Genomic DNA, 17,701 nt, shown 5'->3' on the forward strand with positions numbered 1-17,701 from the left:
TAAATTGCAAATGGTAAAGAGGCAATGTACAGTTAAGAATATATCATTATGTAAAATAAAAAAAAAACATTAAATTAGTTATTTAAAGAACTGGACTTTACTTTAGTAAAAGCGAGCTAATGTACATCGTTAAGATCTTTAATGTAAATAATAACTAAACTCCAATGCTTTCAATGACATCTTGCATATTAAATAATTTTGGTTCGTTCAAAAATCATTTCCAAAAATGTTCCTTCAATTTTTTTTTCAAGGACGCTCTCGATTTTGTTTTAAGTCTGATATTAGAAAGCGAACTATTATAAATATTTGAATGGCTTGTGTAACAAAAAGAATCAACCAAAAACTGATTGTTCTTTTATAACAAAGGCATTTTTCTTTGACCTGTCAAGCTGTTTCAACACATGTTGTTAACAACAATTAGCTTGAACAAATCGGTACTACAAGTCGTTGAACTTCAATCAAATGTTAGAAATTGATAATAGAGCTAAGTGATACATGACGAAGAATTTCACCAGCCGACACTAAATATGTTTCGCACAACTCTCGCTTTTCGGTCAGCAGCTGAAAATTCATCACCCCCATTCACTTTGGCATGCGCTCAGGAGAGAATACTGATATAAAAGATATGAACGAAGACTCGCGCTCAAAATATCTCACAAAGCTTGGTCGATGCAAATGCTTATGCTAAAAGCAGCGCACTTGCAAACAAACAATTTAAAAAATGAAAGCTAAACCCAATTAATTGCGAAATTAAGGTCGAGATAAATCTATTCAAAGCAGCAAAACTTTAAATTTGCAGTTACTTATTTTTTCAGACTTCCGAAACCAGAGCAATGGGATCCTGAGGACGACGAACACTCGGATGGTGATACCCCGGTTGGGAGGAGTAACTCACTTAGTGGGCTCCTGTCTAACAGTCCCTCAGTGGAGGACGGACTCAGTGACGATGATGATGACGGAGACAGCAGACGAGGGACTGGATCGAGACGCAGAGGAAGCCTTGCCACAGGAACTGGTAAGAACACACCGGACCGCTCACTCCTACCCCCTCCCCCCCCCATTGGAATTTATATAGCCTTACAGAGGACTTTATTATGTTAAAAAAATATTATATTCTGTATAAGGGAGCAGGCTCACGTTAAAGACAAGAATAATCACACATATTGTAGAGAAAACGTACAGCTGTCATTAAATTTCATCAACATAACCCACAAAAATCGAAAGAATTGCTCTGAAACCACATATAGCGCTCAGAGAAATGTCCCTAAGGGGCTTAAAATGATGTTAGCAGAACTAATCATACACCACTACAAAGGTTCAAAGTGAAATATAGAGCCAATTTCATTTCGATTCACTTTTGAGTTGACTTTTAGTAGTATACTGTCTAGAATTTACTTAGCAGCATTCTCATTTACGTCACAGATCACGAGCCATTACATGGCAAATCATTATGTAAAAATATGGCACGGGCGTCTGGGGGCTGCAAATAGTGAGCACTGAGGGGGGAGGGGGGGGGGGGGCACAAAGAGAAAAGGTCCAAAAAGTCAATCGAAAAATCAAACTGGTCAGACTTGAAACGCCTTAAACCAACTATAAAGGTGTAAAACACTCTTCCTTAAGCTGAATTCTTCTTTCAAATCGATATAAAGTAACGTATAAATAGTCAAATCACCGTATTAAGTATCGTTCGTACATAGCAACAAGTGAGAGTTTAGACGGCAAGGTTTTTTTGATGCTCTTTTACTGGTTTTTTGTCTGATGTCATTGACGTCAGAATCAGTTCATAATCGATCAACAATCGTCTAGAGAACCTAAAAATATTAAGCCTAAAACCGCCTTATTCGATACATATCATGGTATTATTTGCTTAAAATTAGGTTATACGAACTTTTCCGGAACTTTTTATGTATATTAGACGCAATTCTATACGTAATTTAAATACTCGATTCTGATTGGTTAATATTCTCACTTAGATTTATTCAGTTACTAACATCCTCCGGCCCAGAAGAAGATGCTGGGAGAAAGGGTACTAATTTTACAAGCGGGCGAACGAGCAATCCAGAGGACGTGCGCAATACGGCGGAGCGTGCGACGCTGTCTGAACCGTAACGGAGTTCAGTGATCCGAGCAGAGGGGTAGTAACCCCTCGGGTTGGTTTCTTCAACTACCCAAACCAAATCACCGGTCTTAAGGTGATGGTCGGCAGGCGTCTGCCACTTGGAACGTCGGTTCAGCGCCGGTACGTATTCTTTGATCCAACGAGACCAAATAGCGTTAGCGTAGGACTGCGCGCGGGCGTAACGTTTACGGTGATCAAACTCATCTACGCCAATGATGGAAGGGAGACTACGTGCTTGGTTACCGAGGAGAAAGTGATTAGGTGTTAATGCGCCTAGGTCGGCCGGGTCGGCGCTTACGGGCGTTAACGGACGCGAATTAAGTGCATGTTCGACCAGACAAAAAGTGGTACTTAAAACCTCATCTGTGAGGCGACGTGTTCCAAGGATTGTGTAAAGTACGCGCTTAAAACTACGTACTAGCCTCTCCCAGATGCCACCCTGGTGTGGCGCACTGGGCGGGTTGAACCTCCACTTGATGCCTTTGTGGGCAAGTTCCACAGCGATGTTGATGGTATTCCACTTTTCGATGTTCTCGCGTAGTTCTTTTTCCGCGCCAACAAAGTTAGTGCCATTGTCTGACCAAATAATGGCTGGTGTACCCCGACGGGAGACGAACCGCTCCACTCCCATTACACACGAACTGGCGTCCATGGACGGAACGATTTCAACATGAACGGCACGAGTAGTTAAGCATGTGAAGAGGAAACCCCACCTCTTCTCGGTAGTCCTACGTACAGTAACGTAAAACGGGCCGAAGTAGTCGACCCCGGTGTTCGTGAAGGGAGGAGACTGGTATGCGAGTCTTTCTACTGGGAGGTGAGCCATAATGGGTTGAATAGTGGCAGCGCGGAACATTCTGCACGTGACGCAGTTGGATTTAATTGAACGCAGTGAGGATCGTAACTTAAGGATGGTATAACGTTCTTGCATTTTAGCCCTCAGGTAGTCAATACCTTGATGATGATGTTTAACGTGGGTGTGCCTGAGGAACAACTTTACAAATGCATGGCGTGCGTCAAGAACGATAGGATGTTTTACATCAAAGTCAACTTCGACCAACCGTTTGATGCGGCCGGCCGATCGGATTAGACGATTTGGCCCAATGAAGGGAGATAACGGAGCAATGCGGCTACTCCGTTTAACGGGTTTGTTTTCGAGGAGAATTTTTCTCTCTGCATTGAATGACTCCCCTTGCACAAGATACTGGAGATGACGCTCGGCTTCGTCAAGCTCCGTGGGGTCTATGATGCTACCATCGGCATTACGGTAACATTCGTGAGAAGGTAACAAGCGGAGTGCGTACGCTGTTATCCGTAGCAACTTCTGATAAGAACTGTACTTATCGAAGGGAATTAGTTGCGGGGGCGGTTCCTTAGTTGACTTGGTTACAGATACGGCCAATGATGTATTGGTTTCGTCAGTTTCCTTAGTTACTATACCAAGTTTGATGTTTTTAACTACTTCGATGCTTGGTTCGAACGGGAATTCCTTGGTTCTTAAGAAATCTGGACCCCTTACCCAGCTACTTGATTGCAAAACCTCAGCGGACATACCACGAGTACCGGCATCGGCTGGATTATCGCTTGAGGCAACGTGGTTCCATTCGTCAACGCTAGTGTGTTCTAAAATCTCGCATACGCGGTTTGCAACAAATATTGGCTGCTTGCTTGTGGAGTTGAGCCACTGCAAGACAGTAGTGCTGTCGGTCCACATATAAACTTTGTTGACATGCACAGTAAGGGCTCGACAGATATCTTGTTTCAACCGAGCGGACAGTAAAGCAGCTTGCAGCTCTAGCTTTGGAATTGTCATCACCTTCATAGGTGCTACACGAGCTTTACCCAGGACAAATGCAAGCTCTGTTTTTGGCCCACTAGAAGTGTTTACTTGAGCTCGGAGAAATGCAACAGCGCTGAAGACTTCTTGGGAACTATCGCCAAACATGTGTAGTTCCAGGTGTTTAAAGTTTCCCGAAAAGTAGCTCCTCGGTAAAGTGATTTCTGCAAGCTTGGGCAGTTCTACACTCCATTCGAGGAACCTTGCAACAGTGTCTTTTGGTAATTCTTCATCCCAGTGCTGCCCGCTGACACGCCAGATGTCCTTTAGTAACAATCGGGCACCAACAGTAAATGGTGCCACTAGGCCGATGGGATCAAACACCTTAGACACTTGGCTCAATACCAAGCGTTGTGTTAAAGACTTAGTTACTGTACTGGAGGTACCCCGACTCACAACTAGAGTATCATTGTTGTGATCCCATTTCAACCCAAGCACGTGCGAAGATTCCTCCTTAGATGAGGAAATTACTTTTGGTTCGGTGGACTGAGGTGACCCATCAATTCGATCAGCCAGATTTGGTACATTGCTTACGAACTTAGTAAGCTTGAACCCACCTAGATGGAGAAGTTGTACCAACTCCTTCGATCTTTTGAGAGCCCTCTCAGGTGACTCCACCGAATCCAAGTAATCGTCCATGTAGAAGTTTTCTAGGACGGCTTTGGTTGCTTCCGGGTACTGAAGATCATTGTCTCGGGCCGTGCGTTGCAGTGCATAGTTAGCGCATGTGGGCGAGTCTTTAGCCCCGAATATATGGCGCGTGTATTGATACACTACAACATTTGTTGTGGGGTCCTCCCGCCACAAAAAACGCAGTGATGGCTGGTCCCAATCAGGGACACCCACTTGGAGGAACATACCCTCGATATCTGCGGACACGGCAAATTGATGTTGACGGAACCTAAGTAGTACATGGATTAGGTTTTGGAGGAGGTCGGGGCCAGTGAGCAAAGATTTATTCAAAGAAGTACCGTGGAACTTTGCTGCACCATTTAATACCCTACGCACTTTTCCCGGTTTGTTCGGATTGATTACGGGATGGTGTGGTAGGTACCACTCTCTATCCGAACGCTGCTCTACCTTGTGAGCATCAGGGACTGTAATTAAGTAACCTTTTTCCAAGTCTTCATGGATGGTATTAGCATAAGTTTCTTTCAATGATGTATCTCTCGATAGCCGCTTTTCGAGAGACTTGAGCTGTACCAGTGACGAAAAGTAGTTATTCGGGAGCTGGGTGTTGTCATCAGCCCATAACATACCGACATCGTATCTTTGGCCGTTATGGAAGGTTGTTGTTTCAAGTATTTCCTGCGCGCGAGCATCCGCTGCGGATCGTGGGTCAACTTGCTTGAACGCGCCGTACGATTCCATATCATACCAAGATTTAACCTGACAAGCTAATTCAAAATCCTGTTCAATATTGGCTTTGAAACACACCGAGACTAAACTTGAACTTGACGGGAGTGGGCCACTTAAAACCCAACCTATGGGCAAGCGGACAGCGAACGGTGAGCACTTTTCGTCGGCTGAAAAATACTCTAACGGGCGGATGGCATGGTAGACATCCTGTCCAAGTATCATCTCAATTTCTCCATAGCTATATCTTACTGGATCTAGAACTGCCAAATGTGGGTAAGTTTCTTGCATGGACTTGACGTCAATGATGTCGGAACCTACGTTTAATGTTTCCCTCACGTAGGGACGCACAGTGAATGCTTCGAAGTCTTGGTCTTTATGAGGTGTCACAGTCAATTGAACCACCTTTGTGTCTATGAGTTCTTCCGTGTTTATACCCTTGACGGTCAGTTTTGATGCGGTACCCTGCAAACCGAGTCTGGCTGCGAGACTATCGGACACCCAAGAGTTACTGCAAGCGGTATCGCATAAAACCAACGCCGTTGTACTAGTGCCAGAAGAATTAGTAAGTTTCAGTTCCGTGACCTGAAGGAGGCCTTTAACATCCGTCACGGAAGACAAAGTGGTTGTTTTGCTTGGTAGCTGTTGGACCGTAGATGGCCTACTTGTACCTGCGTTCGACTTCGAAGTATCGATGTTGTTGTTTGTTGAGGGTTTAGCTGGAAAAACCCTTTCAGCTCCATGAAGTAAGGTGTTATGGGAGCTGTTGCAACCATCTTTCCTACATTTACGGGGACTTGGGCATTGCCTAAACATGTGTTTATCACGCAAACAAGAGAAACAGAGCTTTGCCTCAGCCACGACCTTGGCTCTCTGTGTGGGGGTCTATTCCTTAAAGACACGGCATTCCCACAACCGGTGGCTGCCTTTGCATACAATGCAACTAGAGATTGATGTTGACGAAGATCTCTGTTGCGGCTTAGGGTTACTCTTCTGTTGCGTATTTGCAGCAAATGCCTTTGAAGCAACTTTTGATCTTGTTACTGAGTTGTTGGTATCCTCAGTCCTTGCTTTAGTTGCGGTATTCTTCATTAAATCGTGCGCTTCGGCCTTCTCTTTTAACCAATCGTTGAAATCAAGAAGAGTAGGTTTCACCCAATGCTTTTTGACCGTGAAGAGTGACCATGACTCCTTCATATTGGGTGGTAGCTTCTGTACGACAGTGTTGAGAAGCGCAGCACTCTTTAAATCCGAATCATATGACAGCGATTTAAAAACCCCGACAAGACTTGAAATGCACCCCGAGTAGTTAATGATGTTATCGCTATTGTGCATCTTCAGTGGTGGAAAGCTGTTGAGTTTGTCCAAATGTGCACTTACAACCGCCTGTGGTTGGCCAAATTTACGTTCTAAGGTCCTCAGTGCGTCTTTGTACATTGCGCCGCAGTAGGCGAACTCAGCTATAGCTGTTTTAGCTTTACCTGTTACGAGGGTCTTAAGGTATGTCAATTTTACATCATCAGTTAAGGACTGAGAGTCAATTGCGCTTTTAAACTGACCATACCATTCGTGCCACTGTAGAGGATCCCCACTGTATTGTGACAACTTCCATTCGGGTAGTGGGTCATTCCTCTTGCTAGATAAGGCGTCAGTGAATGCCTTAATCAAGCTTGCATTTTCAGATGCTGGCGCTGAAGGCGTGGGATGCGGTGGGCCACCCCAACACAATGGTATCGGAGCAGTATGCCCGTATGTTGGATGTATAACCGGCGTGACGAAAGGTGGCGCGATGTTAGTAGTTGTACTAAAGGGGTTAACAGGGATGCTACAGTTTGCTGCGTGGTTGCTATTTGGATCATGTTGTGCACTCTTTTGCAAGATGGGATGGATGACGGTGGGGTTAGCTGTGCTTGGGGGTAGGTACGGTTGAACATTTTTGAAGATGGTAGCGTTATTTGTCGCCTGGTTTACATTTGGGGGCTTATCCTGAGGAAAACTCCACAAGTTTAGATCAAGGTTACAGTTCAGGGGAGATTTTTGTGCTGTAGGACACGGTACCAGGCGGGTTTGAGGCGATTGGACAAAGTTTTGCTGTGGAATGTTTGGGACGGGTAGGTATGTTGCTGTGCTCGCTGGGATGGGCAACGGAATCACGGGAGATTGAGGATTAAATAATTGTTGAGGCGTGATTACGGGAGTTGGGTTCAAGAGTGGGTTAAGAGGTGGAGGGACCTTATGCGGGGAATGGGCAATAGGGATTTGTGTTTGGTGTGTAATGTTACTTTGAGGTGGATTCTGTTGTTGCGGATTATGAGGCTTCGACATATGTAATTGACAAGGTACACTGGAGCTTTTTGGACCCAAGAACTGATTTACCTGTGGGTTTGCTGAAAAATCAGGTACAAAAATGGAGTTCGTTGGTGCCATAAAGGGTGTCGGTGGCCGGGGAGGTTGCATAGGTGGTTGAGGTGGTTGGAGTGCGACATTTTGTACGTCGACTGGTACTTGGTTCACGTCACCACTGCCTGAGGGACTATGTGCCCTTTGATCAATGAGTGATTGCTGCAGTTGAGCCTGGAGATATTCCCGATACAAAGCTTCCTGCTGGGCAACAGAAATTGCAACTCCTGGCCGTGTGTACTGAGAAAGCATTTCAAGATGATGTAAGTTATCGGCACCATTACTTGGGTTTTCTGGAGGATTACTAGGGGAAGTATCTTTAACAAGAGGGTCGGCGGTTGCTGAACCAGGACGAGAAAAGTTTAACTCACTTGAATTACCTGCTGGAAACGAATTTTTCCAATCCTGAACAAGTCCCTGACTTCTATCTGATCCCCTATCTTTAAACAGTTTCAGTTCACTTGAGTGGTGACTAAACAATGAATGATTGTCCATTAAATCAGCCTCATCTATTTTGGCTGCTGCAACACGCTGGCGGTGGTCTTCCTCCAATTCTTGAAGTGCCATCTGTTCCATTTGTATTTCAAGCTCCTTTTTTCTCATGGCAATTTCGTGTTTTTGTTTAGCGAGGCGCATGGCAGCTTGTTCTTGTTTCTCGGCCTCTTCGCGTTTTAGTTTTGCCATGAGAAATTCATGTTTACGCTGGCTAGACATTGATGATGTTGTTCGGCGTGAACTTTTCTTAGATTGGCCTTGAGGATTAACGCCCTCACATACGGTGTCTCGGTCAGCAACTGAGTCAATATAGCTTCTAGCCGCAAGCAAGAATTTATCATTGTTCTTGGTTTTATCATCCAACCATTGCTCAAGGACAGGGTAAATTGAATCTGGGTTCTCCGCTTTACTGGCTAAGTCAAATAGTTCTTCATTCTTCTGCACTAGTTTACTGAAAACATCCTTCAACTTAGAAACCAAGCGTTCAACTTTAACCCTCCTGTCTTGACGATCTATGGCATCTGTGATGTCTTTATGGATGTTACATAACTCAGATTCGAGATTAGATCTTGCATTAAAGAGCTTTTTCAATTTTTCTTGCTGTTCGGCCATGATATTGAAATGGCTAATTTATCAATGTAGAGTAACTTTCAACCAAACACGTGGAATGAGGGTTATACCGAACCCAAATGACGGTGACTTGATAATCAAGACGTCGAAGAGCAGAAAAGAAGTTACCGAGTGATGAATTACTCGGCGAAAGTGAGCAACAAAGTGGAGAGGGCGTCTAACGTGCTTGAAAGCAACATGAGACAAAACAGGAATACAGGCAACCGGGGAAAGAGGACTGGCTGGAAGAAGCACGACGAAACGGGAAACGAAGCGGACGGGGCGGGAAGGACGGGCGAACGGCGCGCAACGCAACAGGGAACGGAACGGAACTGGCGAAAACGCGGGTAGTAAACGGGCGACGCAACGGACGGGACGGAAACGCAGAAAGAGCGACGCACGAAGAAACGAGACGGGCAGAACGGAGGCGTTGAGCGAGTAACGCGCAACGAAACGGAAAGGCGGGTCGGAACGGGCGGGATACGATTACGCAGCAAGCGGGGAGGTCGAGAACCACTATGCTAGCAGACCACAGCAACAAACTCAACCAAACAAACTAGCCGTAACTCCAGAACAAACTTAAGTCACACCCTAAGGAGAAGGAGAGATGCTACTGCAAGAGACAAACTAGCACAAGTCAATATGAGGCTTAACATATGAAAATAACAAACTAAATTACGGCAAATAGTAGTATACTAAAAGGATGAAAAGAGCAAGGAAATTACTAGCCGTAACTCCAGAACAAACTTAAGTCACACCCTAGCAATAATCAAATCTAAACAACCGATCAGCATACCAACAATATTAAACAAACTACAGCAAATATTAATTAATATGCAGCGCTTTTGTGGTCTATGAAAGCTGGAAAAATGAAGAAACAATCTAGCCGTAACTCCAGAATAAACTTAAGTCACACCCTAGAAGGCAACAAACCAAACCAACTAACAATCATACAGATACACGCAAACATACAGCAGCAAGAACTAATATACTACAACAGGGGGGCTAGTAAGTTAGTAAAGTTGAAAAAGTCCAGGACAATCCAGCCGTAACTCGAGAATAAACTTAAGTCACACCCTAGAAAGCTATAAGACCTAAACAACAAACCAGCATACTAGCATACTCAACATACTACAGCAAAAGCAACAACATACTTCATCACATATGACATACTACATCGAAAATCTGAAAAGTAGCGAAGAAAACGGAAATGGAAGTTTTGGGAGAGCGACGTTTATTGGAAAAAAAGCGGAACACGGTTAATTGACGAGTGAAAGAACAAAAAGGACCTCAACGAAACGTTAAATAAACGAGCGACGGAACAAATACTGGAATTTGATAAAAAAAAATTTTGTAGGCCGGAGGATGTGAATTTTCACAGATTTTCTGTGTGTATTGAGTTTCACTCAATTGACGAGCCTTCTAATTGAAAAATCAAAATTTTGACAAATTTGTCAAAATTTTATGCTCTTGTCCAATTTTTTCTCATGATTTGGTCAATTTTCTTTGCAAATTCTTGATTACGGAACGGTAATCCAGTAAACTGGACGGTTTTAAGCTTGAAAAAACGGTTTGTCAATATTTGGTATTGATTTTCTAAGGTTTTAAGAATTGCATCAAAATTGACCAAAAATTTTCAAAATTGAACATCTTAGCACAATGTTTTCTCGGTTTTCTCTATATCAGAGGTAATTTTTTGATATACGATCCGATTTGGTCACTGTTTCTCAAATTTTTTTTGGTTAACCTACTAAAAAATTCCAAAATCGAACTTTTTTGCTCTTAAAAAATTGGACTGTGGGGGTTGTTGGTGACCACTTATCCAGAAAATTTTGATTTGACTACCCCATTCAATATCAAAAGTTCAGGGGATTGGGGGTTACTTGCCGTCTAAAACCGTTTTTAATCAATTCACTGCAAAAAAATTGTTCTGTTCTTACGGTCTTTTCTTTCTGGAAGTTCCAGGACTTGAAGTGCATCAACTGTAGATCTGAAGCCTCAAATGACCTAATCGTCGAGTTTGATCAAGGCAGCTCCAATATTTTGTGCTCCAAAAAGAACATCTGTCCTCTTCACTGACCTCACCATTTGTTACGTTCTTCCCATGTTGACAGTGTTCAAGTCTCACGCAGGGGCTGCATGGGTTGGGGAAGAATTTTGTAAATAGTGACGACCTTTCATCTTCCCTTGTGGCCAGGACGTCCAAAATAATCCGAAAGTAGTCGTGACTCCCGAATGTTTTCACATTCTTAGCAGTGTTTACAGCGTCGCAAGCATTGCATCTGATTAGAGATGACTGTGGTTCAAAGTTTCCGCAAACACTCATAGCACGCAGTGCTCATACACGACCTTATTTTGTGCTGTTTGGACTCAACGGAACAGGTCCGCACGCCCCAAATTGAACAGTCTCGTCGATGCGGAGTGGGAAAAGGAACAGCTCAAAGTCTATCTGGTTAATAAGTTTATCACAACAATTAAACAATTAGACTAAAAGAAATGAAATATACGTAATCCCGGGTCGCGGCACCAATATAAAGGTGTAAAACACTCTTCCTTAAGCTGAATTCTTCTTTCAAATCGATATAAAGTAACGTATAAATAGTCAAATCACCGTATTAAGTATCGTTCGTACATAGCAACAAGTGAGAGTTTAGACGGCAAGGTTTTTTTGATGCTCTTTTACTGGTTTTTTGTCTGATGTCATTGACGTCAGAATCAGTTCATAATCGATCAACAATCGTCTAGAGAACCTAAAAATATTAAGCCTAAAACCGCCTTATTCGATACATATCATGATATTATTTACTTAAAATTAGGTTATACGAACTTTTCCGGAACTTTTTATGTATATTAGACGCAATTCTATACGTAATTTAAATACTCGATTCTGATTGGTTAATATTCTCACTTAGATTTATTCAGTTACTAACACCAACAAGACACAAATAATCGCCTAGCAACTAGACACTTAACTTTAATATTCAATTAAACAGACATAATTGATGTGATCTATTTTGTCTGCCCCCCCCCCCCCCGGCGCACGTTGATGTGATCTATTTTGTCTGCCCCCCCCGGCGCACGTGGTAATTTTTTACATAAAAACGTGCTATACAACAACATATTATTTGTAACGGGGGTGAAAGGTAAAAACACTTGTGGGGGGGGGGGGGCAAAACAGAAGAGATCTAATTGATAGAGTGTTATCTCTAGTCTGTTCTGCTTCAGTGGATTCTGACTACTCTGCTTCGGACAGGGAAGACACTGGCCCTGCAAGGCCACTGGACCGCTACGCTCAGAGGTCCGCCTCAGTATTCTTGCCAGCCATGTCTCCCGCAAGGGTAAAGAGCTACTTGGGCTCCTCTACCGCAGGGGGTGCAGGTAAGACAAAAGCCACTTTCCCTGAAGACTTTCAATGAAATGAAGCTATTAAATCAACTCTCGTTGTGATAGCAACAGTTGCATAATTTACCCATGATTTGTTACCAATAATTTGTTAGCGCCCGATGTATTCTGAGAGACTTTGAAACAGGGGTTAAAACACTCACGCGCACAGTTTAAAATGCCGAAAGTCTGCAGAGCCAGAAGTTAAAATGCCAGAAGTTGCTACTTAGCCAGAAGTTGAGTTTCGTTGACTTTCGCCATTTTAAAACGTGTGCGTTTCGTGTTTTAAGCATGGTTAAGTGACTCTGCAGAAGTCACTTAGAAATTCTGATTTAATATCTCGAACCGCTTCGCGGTTCTCGATAAACGCCAGAAGTTCTCAGTGACTTCAAGCAGAGTCACTTAACTATTACTGAAACTCTGCGTGGGCGTTTGACTATCTTTTCCCGCCACTGTTGCCATACGAGAATTTACTTAGAAAAAGAGTGGCGACAGAAGATAGTCTAATCAACTGCAGTGTGTCGTAAGTTATGATGCAACTGTTCTAATTGCATAGAGTTGATTAAAAATATTTCCACACTTGTTATCGCCCTCGGGAAGTTATTCAACAACTCGGATTCGCCCCGGAGTTTGAGAACTTCTCGATGGCGATAACAACCATGTCGTAATATTCATTCAAAATTTCAACGGCGGTTATGAGCTTGCAAATACCGCTAACCTTTAGCTGGACCATTTTTAATACACTGATGAAAATATATCTAGCAAGTAGCAAGATTTGTCACCGAATGAGTCAAATTAATTGAAAAACTGAGTTGGACCATGATGACAATGTTTTAATGCCCTGTAGTGTAGTCACAAAAAGTAACATCTCATTTATACTTACAGAAATTCAATATTCAGAAAAGACAGACTATATTTTCGAGGACTCCATAAGATCTGTTCAACATCTATCATAGATACCCTAAATATAACCATCAGACCTGCAATGTACACGATGGTACAAATGGTAAAGAGGAGGGACAAATGGGATCTTTTTTATCTACTATATATGCTACCCCCCCCCCTCCCTCACATATTTGATATAAAGAGAAGGGTGCAGAATTTGTTCACAGGTGGGAGTGGTGGAGCGGGTGGAAGTGGATCCTCCTCGAAAGCCTCGGGTGGAGGAGTGAAGAGCAAAGTGAGGAACAAGTTGGTCAAACAACAGAGTGCAAATGACAAGTTACTAAGAGCCTCCTCCCTCAGCAGACTCGACACATTCAGTGATGACGGTGCAAGGTTAGAACTCATTTGATCACAGCCTCGACTCCTTAGAATTCATAAGCAGACTAAATGGGAACTGATAAGGCAATAACGAATCTGCAAAATAAAAGGTAGACATTATAGCCACACCCTACAAGCCTACTAGCAACATCAAAAAAATTTCCATTTTAGACCTCCTAAAAAGAACTGATTATGCAGACTCTACGGGCAAACTGGTAGCTTTATTCGGCTAAGTAGACATCACATATAAGTCGACAAAAGAAAAAAAAACAATTGGACGCTGCCATAGATCCCCTCGCTTTCTACTTGCAATAAAAACGATCAAAAACAAGCATATGTAAATGGAAGTATCATAAATGATTTCGAATGATTAAAGAATAGTATTATAAGAGAAAGACGTGTATCAATACTAAAGGGGGGTTCTCTTTTACTAATTACAATAACAGCGGAACTTTTTTTTGTGATACGCCGCTTTACGGTTACAGTTTTACAAATGATTACGATGCTCCTCACGAACGACGTTCTGCTTAATGAAACTGAAAGACTGAAAAGAATGTCGAAGAAAAAATCTACAGCGTTCTGAGCTTTATCAAAACCATTCGATTTCCTTTCACCATCTATTTTAGCAAAAAAATTTACAGAATACTGAACAAGATCTAGCAACTTTGAAATCTTTTAACGGTTTTTATGGCATTCTATTGTTGACATCAAATATATAAGATCAAATTAAAATTTTGTATTGTACGACAATGTACTAAATTAGGGGCAAAAAGTTTAACCTTATTTCAATGATATTCAAAAACACATCACAGATGAATCAGCCCTCATAATATTTGTCTATGATAGCAACAATACTGCGCAGTAATAAAGAAATTGATACAGATATTTGATCTTTAGAAATTCGAAAAACCAATTCAAAGCTGCAGAAATTCAGTGCCGCACATTATTTTCAATCTCCTTGTTCTACATACCACTAAAATCAAAACGGAAGAAATTTCAACAGAAAAAAGTATAACGCAAATTATCGCAGCAAAATTTCTCGGCATATCAGACAATATCTTTGATTTTGTATCTCAAGCTAAATCATGAAAGTGGTATATATACAAAGAAAACTGAATTTTTGAAGTTATTTAGCGAACTGAAAACCTAGAAAAGACTTACGTTAACAAAATTTTAACCCATTTATACACAAAAAATTGTCAGTTTCTCCATTTTTTCCTTTCTTCAGAATTGATTGTATTTTTCGCTCTTTACCGGCTTAAAGTGTGGCCAGCAAAATGTTTTCAAGTCTTGCAGACGCCAGCTCTAGCTTTATCAGATCAGTCAGATTTTAACAACACAGGGATGTTGCAGAGGTTAATACGTGAAATTTCAGAATTTTAAGCAATTTTTTTTCTAATTTTTGCCTCTTCTTGTAAATTTTGTCCCTGTATAATTCAAATATATCAGACAAGGTTTCCAGTTGACCCATGGTTCAGCTATTTTGATGCATTTAATAGGAAGATAAAATATTTGAAGACAAAATTCTAAGAATTTAAAAGATAACGAAACTGCGATTTTTAAAAATTCGGAGTAGTTTGTCGTTTTGTATATGTTTGTTTCTGGATCAAAATATTTCTGAGCTAGCAAAAAGTTTCTCTGTCACAAAAAAACTGGTTCGCGGTAGTTAAGCGCAAATAATAGTGACATTTTTGTGAAAGTTTGTGCTTTCACTCTTTGGTTTGAAACGGTAGCAAAAAGGATTAATGATAGCATTCAGCTCCTCTGGCTCAAGAATTTTAAAAAATGTGCATAATGAGGATATTTAGATGTTTTTCAGATTTTGTCGTAAACAATTTTTTATTTGGTTATTTTTGATATTCATTGCACCAAACACGATCTTTAATAGAATCTTGAGACCAGTTCTTTTCGTCCTTGTCAGTTTCCCCCCTCTTTCCAAAAATACTTTTGTTTTTTTTTGGAAGTTAGAGTTTGCATTTTGTCAGATTTCCAATCGTGGACTTCTTGCGCTGTTCAAATAGTTCTATCAGTTGTACTAAATGTCATTTCCTGCTGTTTCTTGGTAATATGTACTCACATTTCTTCGAAGACTGAGCTTCTGAAAGGCGCTAAGCAGATAAAGCAAGAGTTCTTTAAGTCCAGAAGCTTTTGATTCTTTAAAATAGATCCCGAAGTTGTATAAACCTTAGGTGTGTGATAATTCATGAGGTAACAACTTTAACCAAGAGGAGAGGTTTTTAATAAGTTTTAGCCTAGAGGTGTGCAGTTTTCATTTCACGTCAGCCATATACCAAAAAGCTGTAAAGCAGTTAAGAACGCTTTTTCGAGAGGATTTTGCTGAGGAACATATATTTCGACTATGACATTTTCTTCTAAACTTATTGCAGAATTTTTTGTCATTTGAAAGTTTTTTTCAACTTTTCGTGGCTTTGAGTTTAAGGGCCCAATGAAAACTCGATCGAACTTGAAGAAGTGTTATCGGGTAGACTCTAGCGGATAGACTCTAAAATTTAGAAACTTCCTCAATAATTACAAAAAAAAGCTTCGTAATAAGCAAGCTTCATAATAAACTCGGCAACTCGAGATATGTATTGCTCAAAAGCACAAAACAATTATACAGAAAAAATTTTGAAACTTAAACAATAATTACAAAATAAACAAACTTTTTTTTGTTCTTTTAAATCTTTTTTGTTCTAATTTCTGACAAAATTGGATTTAAGATCTACAAGTTTAATTTGAGGATTGAGATTCAATTTTGGAGGCTAGTCAAATAAAAATGCAAATAAAAAATCAGCGTCAAAATTGAATTCTTTAAAACTTGAGAAAAAAAAAGATGAAAACAAAACAGAAAAGGATATCAAAGAAACAATCAGGTGGTTGGGCATTACAGTTATTGATAATTCGCACATCAACTGGAGGTAACAATAGTACAAAAAAGATACGGAGAATTTTGCAGATATGTAGAATTTAACAGAATAAAAAAGAAACCAGGTTTAAAATTGACTAAGTAGTAGTAGTAGTAGTAGTAGTATTAAAAGTCTTGAATTACCTTTTAAGTGGTGCAAAAGTGACTAATGGAGCTGTACACAAAAAATGTCATAGAACAAATAAAACAGAAACGAATAAACTTAAAATTTATGCTATACAGTTGCTGCATCTGCAGCGGATCTTCCAATAGCATGAATTACTATAGTCAAATTTTCTGTTCTCAGGTTCCTTAATCCTTTCCTTGTGTCACATTTTGAAACTGAATGCGATCAAAAAATTTCAGTCCTAGGAAATTACTAGATGTTACTAGTGGAGTTCCGCAAGGTAGTTTTTAGGTCCGCTTTTGTTTCTAATTAACATCGATGATATGATTCCAGTTCCTGAGTGCAGTCCTAGATCAACCAGGTTTAAAATTGACTAAGTAGTAGTAGTAGTATTAAAAGTCTTGAATTACCTTTTAAGTGGTGCAAAAGTGACTAATGGAGCTGTACACAAAAAATGTCATAGAACAAATAAAACAGAAACGAATAAACTTGAAATTAATGCTATACAGTTGCTGCATCTGCAGCGGATCTTCCAATAGCATGAATTACTATAGTCAAATTTTCTGTTCTCAGGTTCCTTAATCCTTTCCTTATGTCACATTTTGAAACTGATTGCGATCAAAAAATTTCAGTCCTAGGACATCTGGTGCGTCATTCAGTACTCTTTCGCTCCTGAAAAGAAAACCGATTTCTCCATTAAAGTCTTCTTACAGCGTGAGACGAATAACCTTTCATGATTTCCAGCGCGCAAACACACGTCCTTCGTCTCTAATTTATAAAAATCGTCAAATTTGAGGCAATTCCTGTTCACAATGGAAATAAAAATATGTCAGGTCTCGTTCAATAAGCTGATAACATATTGTCAAAGAGTTGGAAACTCTTGAGAAGTCGAACAAAATCGGCTTCACCGTAACACCAATTCAGTCCGCGATAATTTAAGAGTTCCAATTTACGCAACTCAATCATTTCTGGACGCAGAACAGGATAACCGTATAAAATTACCGAAAACACAAGCCTTGAATAAATTATATTTGACACCAGATGGAATATTGAAGGGTACGCTATGTTTTAAGTAACCAAAGGAACGTCTTGCCTTCAAGAACTTTGTCTGAAAATGGTGCTTCCATTTCAGCGAACTTGATATTACAATTCCCAGATCGGTCACGCAAGGCACTCGACTCGCTCAATATCATCAACAGCAATAGGTAC

General features: G+C 40.9%; 2 protein-coding genes across 3 annotated transcripts in view; both read left to right on the forward strand.

Annotated features, from left to right (window-relative positions):
• LOC142344913 (26S proteasome non-ATPase regulatory subunit 1-like) overlaps nucleotides 1-17,701 on the forward strand; it is a 628,982-nt gene that overhangs the window by 203,718 nt on the left and 407,563 nt on the right. The gene's annotated exons all lie outside the window — the stretch shown is intronic.
• The window catches only part of LOC142344907 (uncharacterized), an 84,372-nt gene that overhangs the window by 33,847 nt on the left and 32,824 nt on the right, over nucleotides 1-17,701 (forward strand). For both annotated transcript variants that reach the window (XM_075396963.1, XM_075396964.1), the window contains exons 7-9: nucleotides 816-1,015; nucleotides 12,042-12,194; nucleotides 13,310-13,475. In XM_075396963.1, coding sequence (XP_075253078.1) covers nucleotides 816-1,015; nucleotides 12,042-12,194; nucleotides 13,310-13,475 — 519 coding nt within the window. The remainder of the gene's footprint in view (nucleotides 1-815; nucleotides 1,016-12,041; nucleotides 12,195-13,309; nucleotides 13,476-17,701) is intronic.

This window comes from Convolutriloba macropyga, chromosome 8, assembly GCF_964194025.1.
Source record: "Convolutriloba macropyga chromosome 8, txConMacr16.3, whole genome shotgun sequence".
Taxonomy (NCBI): Eukaryota; Metazoa; Xenacoelomorpha; order Acoela; family Convolutidae; genus Convolutriloba; species Convolutriloba macropyga.